The 12500-nt window shown below is 42.5% G+C and overlaps 1 protein-coding gene across 1 annotated transcript in view; it reads left to right on the forward strand.

The window, feature by feature from the left end:
* Positions 1–12500, forward strand: part of LOC112240916 (pyruvate carboxylase, mitochondrial-like) — a 492742-nt gene that overhangs the window by 322225 nt on the left and 158017 nt on the right. The window contains exon 6 of the mRNA XM_042329317.1: positions 712–801. Coding sequence (XP_042185251.1) covers positions 712–801 — 90 coding nt within the window. The remainder of the gene's footprint in view (positions 1–711; positions 802–12500) is intronic.

Below are 12500 nucleotides of genomic sequence, written 5' to 3' on the forward strand. Positions count from 1 at the left end.
GTTTGGTCTTTTTTGGGACTTTAGGCCAGGTAACTGTTATTCTGCTTCTGTTTGCTCTCTGGGCTTTAAGCCAGGTAACTGTTATTCTGATTCTGTTTGGTCTTTTTAGGGGCTTTAGGCCAGGTAACTGTTATTTTGATTCTGTTTGGTCTTTTTAGGGGCTTTAGGCCAGGTAACTGTTATTTTGATTCTGTTTGGTCTTTTTAGGGGCTTTAGGCCAGGTAACTGTTATTTTGATTCTGTTTGGTCTTTTTAGGGGCTTTAGGCCAGGTAACTGTTATTTTGATTCTGTTTGGTCTTTTTGGGGGCTTTATGCCAGGTAACTGTTATTCTGATTCTGTTTGGTCTTTTTAGGGGCTTTAGGCCAGGTAACTGTTATTCTGATTCTGTTTGGTCTTTTTAGGGGTTTAGGCCAGGTAACTGTTATTCTGATTCTGTTTGGTCTTTTTAGGGGCTTTAGGCCAGGTAACTGTTATTCTGATTCTGTTTGGTCATTTTAGGGGCTTTAGGCCAGGTAACTGTTATTCTGATTCTGTTTGCTCTCTGGGCTTTAGGCCAGGTAACTGTAAAAGCAGTGTGTGACTTCTGCTGATGTTAAACAGCTTTATAAATATATTTTTGAGTGATGATTTATTCATTTATTCATTGATTGATTTGCAATCCCAGTCTTTGAAACTTGACCCTTGACCTCCACATGTGTCTCCTTTTCAGGTCATGTGATGGTGAACGGACCAACCACACCCATTCCTGTCAAGGCTAAGCCCTCCTCCATCGACCCTGTCATCCCTACTGTACCCATGGGTGGGTCAATCAACACTGCCAATCAGAGAACAGAATCAACATCCCAGCAGTGCTGATTTAAGCCAAATAGAGAACAGATTTGTCTTTCCATACAATTAATTTACAGTCCACACGTCATACTGTAACACACACATACTCAATACAAATCAAATCAAGTTTATTGGACACATACAACAGATGTATTGATGTTATGGCAGGTGTAGCGAAATGCTTATGTTTCTAGCTCCAAAAGTTCAGTGATAGCTAGCTAAATGCTTGTGTTTCTAGCTCCAACGGTTCAGTAATACCTAGCTAAATGCTTGTGTTTCTAGCTCCAACAAAACAAAGACTACACACACTAGAATATAGTATATACATATGAAGTGTACAGTAGTAGTTATATAGGATGAGCCTTGACTAGAATATATTATATACATATGAAGTGTACAGCAGTAGTTATATAGGATGAGCCATGACTAGAATTCAGTATATACATTTAAAGTGGGTGGAACAGTATGTAAACATGATTAAAGTGACCAGTGTTCGATGACTCTATGTACATAGGGCAGCAGCCTCTAAGGTTCTGGGCAGGGTACTGGGCGGAGGCCAGCAAATGAAAGCTATTTAATAGCCAGTCTGATGGCCTGGAGACAGAAGCTGTTTTTTCAGTCTCTCGGTCTCAGCTTCGATGCATCTTTACTGACCTCGCCTTGTTGGGTGGTAGCGGGGTGAACAGGCTTGAGTGGCTGAGGTCCCTGATGATCTTCTTGGCCTTCCTGTGACATCGGGTGGTGTAGTTGTCCTGGAGGGCAGGTAGTTTGCCCCCCCCGGTGATGCGTTGGGCTGACCACACCACCCTCTGGAGAGCCCTGCCATTGCAGGCGGTACTGTTGCTGCACCAGGCGGCGATGCAGCCCGACAGGATGCTCTCAATGGTGCATCTGTACAAGTTCATGATGGTCCTAGGCGCCAAGACCAATTTCATCAGCCTCCTGAGGTTGAAGAGGCGCTGTTGCACATTTTTCACCACGCTGTCTGTGTGAAGTGGGTCTAGTGGGAGCTTCCTGTTTAAGTTATTGTTCTATAAGTGGGCAGCAGTAGAATGGAGGAATGATCTGATTTGCTAAACTGAGGGCAGGGGAGGGCTTGTAGCCAGAGAGAAGCAATGATCCAGGGTTCTTGTTGTGCATGTAGCACAGGAGATGTGTTTTCTTCAGATTTCCTTTGTTAAAGTCCCCAGCTATAATAACTGCAGCCTTCAGGAGATGCGGTTTCCAGTTTGCACATAGTCCAGAGTAGTTCGTTGAGAGCCGTTGTGGTGTCGGCTTGGGGGCATAATCGCGGGAAGATGTTTTTGAGTAGGGATCCTGAGAGCAGGGGGTTGAAAACAATCACCTTTATTTTATTTTTTTGAATTTTACCCCTTTTTTCTCCCCAATTTCGTTGTATCCAATTGTTAGTAATTGGTAATTCCCCATTAAAAATGATACCAGCAGAAAATGTATCGTTAATCCCCATAATTTGGTCATATTAATTTCTGTTAATGCATCTATTAATTACATTCATTTACATTCATTCTCATTCTCGGAGTTGAAACGTTGTTTATAACATGCTACACTTGTTAGAAACAAGTTAAGGATTATATCATACTATCATTTACGAGGTATGTCAAATTTTTCATTGTATTTTGTTAGGAGTGAGATGTGAGCGATGAGCACGTGTCTGGTTTTTCTATCATTTTAATGTGGACAGGGAGAAGTAGAATAACTGGTCACCTTGTAGATTTAGGATAACTGGTTACCTTGTAGAAGTAGGTTAACTGGTCACCTTGTAGAAGTAGGTTAACTGGTCACCTTGTAGATTTAGGATAACTGGTCACCTTGTAGAAGTAGGATAACTGGTCACCTTGTAGATGTAGGATAACTGGTCACCTTGTAGAAGTAGGTTAACTGGTCACCTTGTAGAAGTAGGTTAACTGATCACCTTGTAGAAGTAGGCTACCTGGTCACCTTGTAGATTTAGGATAACTGGTCACCTTGTAGAAGTAGGATAACTGGTCACCTTGTAGAAGTAGGTTAACTGGTCACCTTGTAGAAGTAGGTTAACTGGTCACCTTGTAGAAGTAGGCTACCTGGTCACCTTGTAGATTTAGGATAACTGGTCACCTTGTAGAAGTAGGTTAACTGCTCACCTTGTAGAAGTAGGATAACTGGTCACCTTGTAGAAGTAGGTTAACTGGTCACCTTGTAGATGTAGGATAACTGGTCACCTTGTAGAAGTAGGTTAACTGGTCACCTTGTAGAAGTAGGTTAACTGATCACCTTGTAGAAGTAGGCTACCTGGTCACCTTGTAGATTTAGGATAACTGGTCACCTTGTAGAAGTAGGATAACTGGTCACCTTGTAGAAGTAGGTTAACTGGTCACCTTGTAGAAGTAGGTTAACTGGTCACCTTGTAGATTTAGGATAACTGGTCACCTTGTAGAAGTAGGTTAACTGGTCACCTTGTAGAAGTAGGTTAACTGGTCACCTTGTAGAAGTAGGATAACTGGTCACCTTGTAGATTTAGGATAACTGGTCACCTTGTAGAAGTAGGTTAACTGGTCACCTTGTAGAAGTAGGATAACTGGTCACCTTGTAGAAGTAGGCTACCTGGTCACCTTGTAGATTTAGGATAACTGGTCACCTTGTAGATTTAGGATAACTGGTCACCTTGTAGATTTAGGATAACTGGTCACCTTGTAGAAGTAGGTTAACTGGTCACCTTGTAGATTTAGGATAACTGGTCACCTTGTAGAAGTAGGATAACTGGTCACCTTGTAGAAGTAGGTTAACTGGTCACCTTGTAGATTTAGGATAACTGGTCACCTTGTAGAAGTAGAATAACTGTTCACCTTGTAGAAGTACACTAACTGGTCACCTTGTAGAAGTAGGATAACTGGTCACCTTGTAGAAGTAGGTTAACTGGTCACCTTGTAGATGTAGGATAACTGGTCACCTTGTAGAAGTAGGTTAACTGGTCACCTTGTAGAAGTAGGTTAACTGATCACCTTGTAGAAGTAGGCTACCTGGTCACCTTGTAGAAGTAGGTTAACTGGTCACCTTGTAGAAGTAGGTTAACTGGTCACCTTGTAGAAGTAGGTTAACTGGTCACCTTGTAGAAGTAGGATAACTGGTCACCTTGCAGAAGTAGGTTAACTGGTCACCTTGTAGAAGTAGGCTACCTGGTCACCTTGTAGATTTAGGATAACTGGTAACCTTGTAGAAGTAGGTTAACTGGTCACCTTGTAGAAGTAGGATAACTGGTCACCTTGTAGAAGTAGGTTAACTGGTCACCTTGTAGATTTAGGATAACTGGTCACCTTGTAGAAGTAGGTTAACTGGTCACCTTGTAGAAGTAGGTTAACTGGTCACCTTGTAGAAGTAGGATAACTGGTCACCTTGTAGATTTAGGATAACTGGTCACCTTGTAGAAGTAGGTTAACTGGTCACCTTGTAGAAGTAGGATAACTGGCCACCTTGTAGAAGTAGGCTACCTGGTCACCTTGTAGATTTAGGATAACTGGTCACCTTGTAGATTTAGGATAACTGGTCACCTTGTAGATTTAGGATAACTGGTCACCTTGTAGAAGTAGGTTAACTGGTCACCTTGTAGATTTAGGATAACTGGTCACCTTGTAGAAGTAGGATAACTGGTCACCTTGTAGAAGTAGGTTAACTGGTCACCTTGTAGATTTAGGATAACTGGTCACCTTGTAGAAGTAGAATAACTGGTCACCTTGTAGAAGTACACTAACTGGTCACCTTGTAGAAGTATGATAACTGGTCACCTTGTAGAAGTAGGTTAACTGGTCACCTTGTAGATTTAGGATAACTGGTCACCTTGTAGAAGTAGAATAACTGGTCACCTTGTAGAAGTACACTAACTGGTCACCTTGTAGAAGTAGGATAACTGGTCACCTTGTAGAAGTAGGCTAACTGGTCACCTTGTAGAAGTAGGCTAACTGGTCACCTTGTAGAGGTAGAATAACTGGTCACCTTGTAGAAGTAGGATAACTGGTCACCTTGTAGTAGGTTAATTGGTCACCTTGTAGAAGTAGGATAACTGGTCACCTTGTAGAAGTAGGATAACTGGTCACCATGTAGAAGTAGGATAACTGGTCACCTTGTAGGAGTAGGATAACTGGTCTGCTGCGAGCAAATGTAGGAAAGTTGCCCATTTTGGAGATGTCTGATTTCTTATTGTCTAAGTATGAATGATAACAGTAGGAATGATAACAGAAGGAATGATAACAGTAGGAATGATAACAGTAGGAATGATAACAGTAGGAATGATAGTCCCCCTGCTACATTAGACTAGTTATAGTCCCCTGCTACATTAGACTAGTTATAGTCCCCTGTTACATTAACCTAGTTACAGTCCCTGCTACATTAGACTAGTTATAGTCCCCTGCTACATTAGACTAGTTACAGTCCCCTGTGACATTAACCTAGTTATAGTCCCCTGCTACATTAACCTAGTTTTTGTCCCCCTGCTACATTAGACTAGTTATAGTCCCCTACTACATTAGACTAGTTATAGTCCCCTGCTACATTAACCTAGTTATAGTCCCCTACTACATTAGACTAGTTATAGTCCCCTGCTACATTAGACTAGTTATAGTCCCCTGTTACATTAACCTAGTTATAGTCCCCTCCTACATTAGACTAGTTATAGTCCCCTGTTACATTAACCTAGTTATAGTCCCCTGTTACATTCGACTAGTTATAGTCCCCTGTTACATTAGACTAGTTATAGTCCCCTGCTACATTAGACTAGTTATATTCCCCTGCTACAGTAACCTAGTTATAGTTCCCTTGCTACATTAGCCTAGTTATAGTCCCCTACTACATTAACCTAGTTATAGTTCCCTTGCTACATTAGACTAGTTATAGTCCCCTGCTACATTAGACTAGTTATAGTCCCCTGTTACATTAGACTAGTTATAGTCCTCTGCTACATTAGACTAGTTATAGTCCCCTGCTACATTAGACTAGTTATAGTCCCCTGTTACATTAGACTAGTTATAGTCCCCTGCTACATTAACATAGTTATAGTCCCCTGTTACATTAGACTAGTTATAGTCCCCTGCTACATTAGACTAGTTATATTCCCCTGCTACAGTAACCTAGTTATAGTTCCCTTGCTACATTAGACTAGTTATAGTCCCCTCCTACATTAGACTAGTTATAGTCCCCTGTTACATTAACCTAGTTATAGTCCCCTGTTACATTCGACTAGTTATAGTCCCCTGTTACATTAGACTAGTTATAGTCCCCTGCTACATTAGACTAGTTATATTCCCCTGCTACAGTAACCTAGTTATAGTTCCCTTGCTACATTAGCCTAGTTATAGTCCCCTACTACATTAACCTAGTTATAGTTCCCTTGCTACATTAGACTAGTTATAGTCCCCTGCTACATTAGACTAGTTATAGTCCCCTGTTACATTAGACTAGTTATAGTCCTCTGCTACATTAGACTAGTTATAGTCCCCCTGCTACATTAGACTAGTTATAGTCCCCTGTTACATTAGACTAGTTATAGTCCCCTGCTACATTAACATAGTTATAGTCCCCTTTTACATTAGACTAGTTATAGTCCCCTGTTACATTAGACTAGTTATAGTCCCCTGTTACATTAGACTAGTTATAGTCCCCTGCTACATTAACCTAGTTATAGTCCCCTACTACATTAGACTAGTTATAGTCCCATGCTACTTTAGACTAGTTATAGTCCCCTGCTACATTAGACTAGTTATAGTCCCCTGCTACATTAGACTAGTTATAGTCCCCTGCTACATTAGACTAGTTATAGTCCCCTGCTACATTAACCTAGTTATAGTCCCCTACTACATTAGACTAGTTATAGTCCCCTGTTACATTAGACTAGTTATAGTCCCCTGCTACATTAGACTAGTTATAGTCCCCTGCTACATTAGACTAGTTATAGTCCCCTGTTACATTAGACTAGTTATAGTCCCCTGCTACATTAACCTAGTTATAGTCCCCTGCTACATTAGACTAGTTATAGTCCCCTACTACATTAGACTAGTTATAGTCCCCTGCTACATTAGACTAGTTATAGTCCCCTGCTACATTAGACTAGTTATAGTCCCCTGCTACATTAGACTAGTTATAGTCCCCTGCTACATTAACCTAGTTATAGTCCCCTACTATATTAGACTAGTTATAGTCCCCTGTTACATTAGACTAGTTATAGTCCCCTGCTACATTAGACTAGTTATAGTCCCCCTGCTACATTAGACTAGTTGTAGTCCCCTGTTACATTAGACTAGTTGTAGTCCCCTGTTACATTAGACTAGTTATAGTCCCCCTGCTACATTAACCTAGTTATAGTCCCCTGCTACATTAGACTAGTTATAGTCCCCCTGCTACATTAGACTAGTTATAGTCCCCTGCTACATTAGACTAGTTATAGTCCCCTGCTACATTAGACTAGTTATAGTCCCCCTGCTACATTAGACTAGTTATAGTCCCCTGCTACATTAGACTAGTTATAGTCCCCTGCTACATTAGACTAGTTATAGTCCCCTGCTACATTAGACTAGTTATAGTCCCCTGTTACATTAGACTAGTTATAGTCCCCTGTTACATTAACCTAGTTATAGTCCCCTGCTACATTAGACTAGTTATAGTCCCCTGCTACATTAGACTAGTTATAGTCCCCTACTACATTAACCTAGTTATAGTCCCCCTGCTACATTAGACTAGTTATAGCCCCTACTACATTAACCTAGTTATAGTCCCCTACTACATTAGACTAGTTATAGTCCCCTGCTACATTAGACTAGTTATAGTCCCCTACTACATTAACCTAGTTATAGTCCCCTGCTACATTAGACTAGTTATAGTCCCCTACTACATTAACCTAGTTATAGTCCCCTACTACATTAGACTAGTTATAGTCCCCTGTTACATTAGACTAGTTATAGTCCCCTACTACATTAACCTAGTTATAGTCCCCCTGCTACATTAGACTAGTTATAGTCCCCTACTACATTAACCTAGTTATAGTCCCCTGCTACATTAGACTAGTTATAGTCCCCTGTTACATTAGACTAGTTATAGTCCCCTGCTACATTAGACTAGTTATAGTCCCCTGCTACATTAGACTAGTTATAGTCCCCTGCTACATTAGACTAGTTATAGTCCCCTACTACATTAACCTAGTTATAGTCCCCTGCTACATTAGACTAGTTATAGTCCCCTGCTACATTAGACTAGTTATAGTCCCCTACTACATTAACCTAGTTATAGTCCCCTGCTACATTAGACTAGTTATAGTCCCCTGCTACATTAACCTAGTTATAGTCCCCTGCTACATTAACCTAGTTATAGTCCCCTGCTACATTAGACTAGTTATAGTCCCCTACTACATTAACCTAGTTATAGTCCCCTGCTACATTAGACTAGTTATAGTCCCCTGCTACATTAGACTGGTTATAGTCCCCTGCTACATTAGACTAGTTATAGTCCCCTGCTACATTAACCTAGTTATAGTCCCCTGCTACATTAGACTAGTTATAGTCCCCTGCTACATTAACCTAGTTATAGTCCCCTGCTACATTAGACTAGTTATAGTCCCCTGCTACATTAACCTAGTTATAGTCCCCTGCTACATTAACCTAGTTATAGTCCCCTACTACATTAGACTAGTTATAGTCCCCTGTTACATTAGACTAGTTATAGTCCCCTGCTACATTAGACTAGTTATAGTCCCCCTGCTACATTAGACTATTTATAGTCCCCTGCTACATTAACCTAGTTATAGTCCCCTGCTACATTAGACTAGTTATAGTCCCCTGCTACATTAACCTAGTTATAGTCCCCTGCTACATTAACCTAGTTATAGTCCCCTACTACATTAGACTAGTTATAGTCCCCTGTTACATTAGACTAGTTATAGTCCCCTGCTACATTAGACTAGTTATAGTCCCCTGTTACATTAGACTAGTTATAGTCCCCTGCTACATTAGACTAGTTATAGTCCCCCTGCTACTATCTCTTAGTTCTTTAGCTGCCCTCACAGTGAATCATCTGTCAGATGCTGGTTCTCCTGCATTAATAACATTTTAACTCTGAGATTTGTATAATTTCTATTCAGATTTGTTTAACCATGTGACAATGATTTTGACAAAACAAAACTCTATCATTAAAATGAAACTGTTCCACAAAAATGTAGATATGAAAATCATAACTGGCACGCAGATCGGTAGAAATGGTAGGATACATTGTAAGCTGCCTTGAACTTGAAACTCACGCCGAATAGAGTGTTGTGATCGGAGTGCACATTTCTTTATGCTGCATAATTAGAGAGAGAGAGAGAGAGAGAGAGAGAGAGAGAGAGAGAGAGAGAGAGAGAGAGAGAGAGAGAGAGAGAGAGAAAAAAACCTGAGACGGAGCTGCATTTCCTGACAAAATGTCAAAAATATAAAACAATTAGAGAGTGTCATTTCCCCAAAGACCTCTCTGATGAGAATAGGCTACCCATCCTGTTGGGGGAGGACGCAGAGAGCTGTGGGTTGGCAGCGCACTACATTGCTGCCTGCCATAAGGGACAGTGTCTGACAGACCCATCAACCTGCACATGTCCTCTACTCTATGCTTATTGTTCAATGTATGGCTATTTTGACCCTATATTATATTGAAAATATACAAAATAAGTCATATGTACATTATAACGTCATGCCAATAAAGCAAATTGAATTCAGAGACAGAGAGATAAAGAGACACAGAGAGAGAGAGACACACAGAGAGATACAGAGAGAGAGAAACAGAGAGATAAAGAGAGACAGAGAGAGAGAGAGAGATAGAGAGACACAGAGAGAGAGAGGGAGACAGAGAGAGAAAGAGAGGTAGAGAGAAAGAGAAAGAGAGAGAGACTGAGAGAAACAGAGAGAGAGAGAGAGAGTGAGAGAAACAGAGAGAGAGAGAGAGAGAGAGAGAGAGAGATTTATAAATCAAATCAAATCAAATCAAATTTTATTTGTCACATACACATGGTTAGCAGATGTTAATGCGAGTGTAGCGAAATGCTTGTGCTTCTAGTTCCGGCAATGCAGTAATAACGAGCAAGTAATCTAACTAACAATTCCAAAAAAAACTACTGTCATACACCGTGTAAGGGGATAAAGAATATGTACATAAGGATAAATGAATGAGTGATGGTACAGAGCAGCATAGGCAAGATACAGTAGATGATATCGAGTACAGTATATACATATGAGATGAGTATGTAAACAAAGTGGCATAGTTAAAGTGGCTAGTGATACATGTATTACATAAGGATGCAGTCAATGATATAGAGTACAGTATCAACGTATGCATATGAGATGAACAATGTAGGGTAAGTAACATTATATAAGGTAGCATTGTTTAAAGTGGCTAGTGATATATTTACATCATTTCCCATCAATTCCCATGATTAAAGTGGCTGGAGTAGAGTCAGTGTCATTGACAGTGTGTTGGCAGTAGCCACTCAATGTTAGTGGTGGCTGTTTAACAGTCTGATGGCCTTGAGATAGAAGCTGTTTTTCAGTCTCTCGGTCCCAGCTTTGATGCACCTGTACTGACCTCGCCTTCTGGATGGCAGCGGGGTGAACAGGCAGTGGCTCGGGTGGTTGATGTCCTTGATGATCTTTATGGCCTTCCTGTAACATCGGGTGGTGTAGGTGTCCTGGAGGGCAGGTAGTTTGCCCCCGGTGATGCGTTGTGCAGACCTCACTACCTCACTACCCTCTGGAGAGCCTTACGGTTGAGGGCGGTGCAGTTGCCATACCAGGCGGTGATACAGCCCGCCAGGATGCTCTCGATTGTGCATCTGTAGAAGTTTGTGAGTGCTTTTGGTGACAAGCCAAATTTCTTCAGCCTCCTGAGGTTGAAGAGGTGCTGCTGCGCCTTCCTCACGATGCTGTCTGTGTGAGTGGACCAATTCAGTTTGTCTGTGATGTGTATGCCGAGGAACTTAAAACTTGCTACCCTCTCCACTACTGTTCCATCGATGTGGATAGGGGGGGGTGTTCCCTCTGCTGTTTCCTGAAGTCCACAATCATCTCCTTAGTTTTGTTGACGTTGAGTGTGAGGTTATTTTCCTGACACCACACTCCGAGGGCCCTCACCTCCTCCCTGTAGGCCGTCTCGTCGTTGTTGGTAATCAAGCGTACCACTGTTGTGTCGTCCGCAAACTTGATGATTGAGTTGGAGGCGTGCGTGGCCACGCAGTCGTGGGTGAACAGGGAGTACAGGAGAGGGCTCAGAACGCACCCTTGTGGGGCCCCAGTGTTGAGGATCAGCGGGGAGGAGATGTTGTTGCCTACCCTCACCACCTGGGGGCGGCCCGTCAGGAAGTCCAGTACCCAGTTGCACAGGGCGGGGTCGAGACCCAGGGTCTCGAGCTTGATGACGAGCTTGGAGGGTACTATGGTGTTGAATGCCGAGCTGTAGTCGATGAACAGCATTCTCACATAGGTATTCCTCTTGTCCAGATGGGTTAGGGCAGTGTGCAGTGTGGTTGAGATTGCATCGTCTGTGGACCTATTTGGGCGGTAAGCAAATTGGAGTGGGTCTAGGGTGTCAGGTAGGGTGGAGGTGATATGGTCCTTGACTAGTCTCTCAAAGCACTTCATGATGACGGATGTGAATGCTACGGGCGGTAGTCATTTAGCTCAGTTACCTTAGCTTTCTTGGGAACAGGAACAATGGTGGCCCTCTTGAAGCATGTGGGAACAGCAGACTGGTATAGGGATTGATTGAATATGTCCGTAAACACACCGGCCAGCTGGTCTGCGCATGCTCTGAGGGCGCGGCTGGGGATGCCGTCTGGGCCTGCAGCCTTGCGAGGGTTAACACGTTTAAATGTCTTACTCACTTCGGCTGCAGTGAAGGAGAGACCGCATGTTTCCGTTGCAGGCCGTGTCAGTGGCACTGTATTGTCCTCAAAGCGGGCAAAAAAGTTATTTAGTCTGCCTGGGAGCAAGACATCCTGGTCCGTGACTGGGCTGGGTTTCTTCCTGTAGTCCGTGATTGACTGTAGACCCTGCCACATACCTCTTGTGTCTGAGCCGTTGAATTGAGATTCTACTTTGTCTCTGTACTGGCGCTTAGCTTGTTTGATAGCCTTGCGGAGGGAATAGCTGCACTGTTTGTATTCAGTCATGTTACCAGACACCTTGCCCTGATTAAAAGCAGTGGTTCGTGCCTTCAGTTTCACACGAATGCTGCCATCAATCCACGGTTTCTGGTTAGGGAATGTTTTAATTGTTGCTATGGGAACGACATCTTCAACGCACGTTCTAATGAACTCGCACACCGTATCAGCGTATTCGTCAATGTTGTTGTCTGACGCAATACGAAACATCTCCCAGTCCACGTGATGGAAGCAGTCTTGGAGTGTGGAGTCAGCTTGGTCGGACCAGCGTTGGACAGACCTCAGCGTGGGAGCTTCTTGTTTTAGTTTCTGTCTGTAGGCAGGGATCAACAAAATGGAGTCGTGGTCAGCTTTTCCGAAAGGGGGGCGGGGCAGGGCCTTATATGCGTCGCGGAAGTTAGAGTAACAATGTAAGGAGAGTGACAACTGAAACTAAACTATCTGTCTTCATCAGAGTGTCTGACTGCAAAACCCCACAACTGAATAGATAAGAGCCTATTATGAGCGCACCG

The sequence above is a fragment of the Oncorhynchus tshawytscha genome, linkage group LG10, assembly GCF_018296145.1.
Source record: "Oncorhynchus tshawytscha isolate Ot180627B linkage group LG10, Otsh_v2.0, whole genome shotgun sequence".
NCBI lineage: Eukaryota > Metazoa > Chordata > Actinopteri > Salmoniformes > Salmonidae > Oncorhynchus > Oncorhynchus tshawytscha.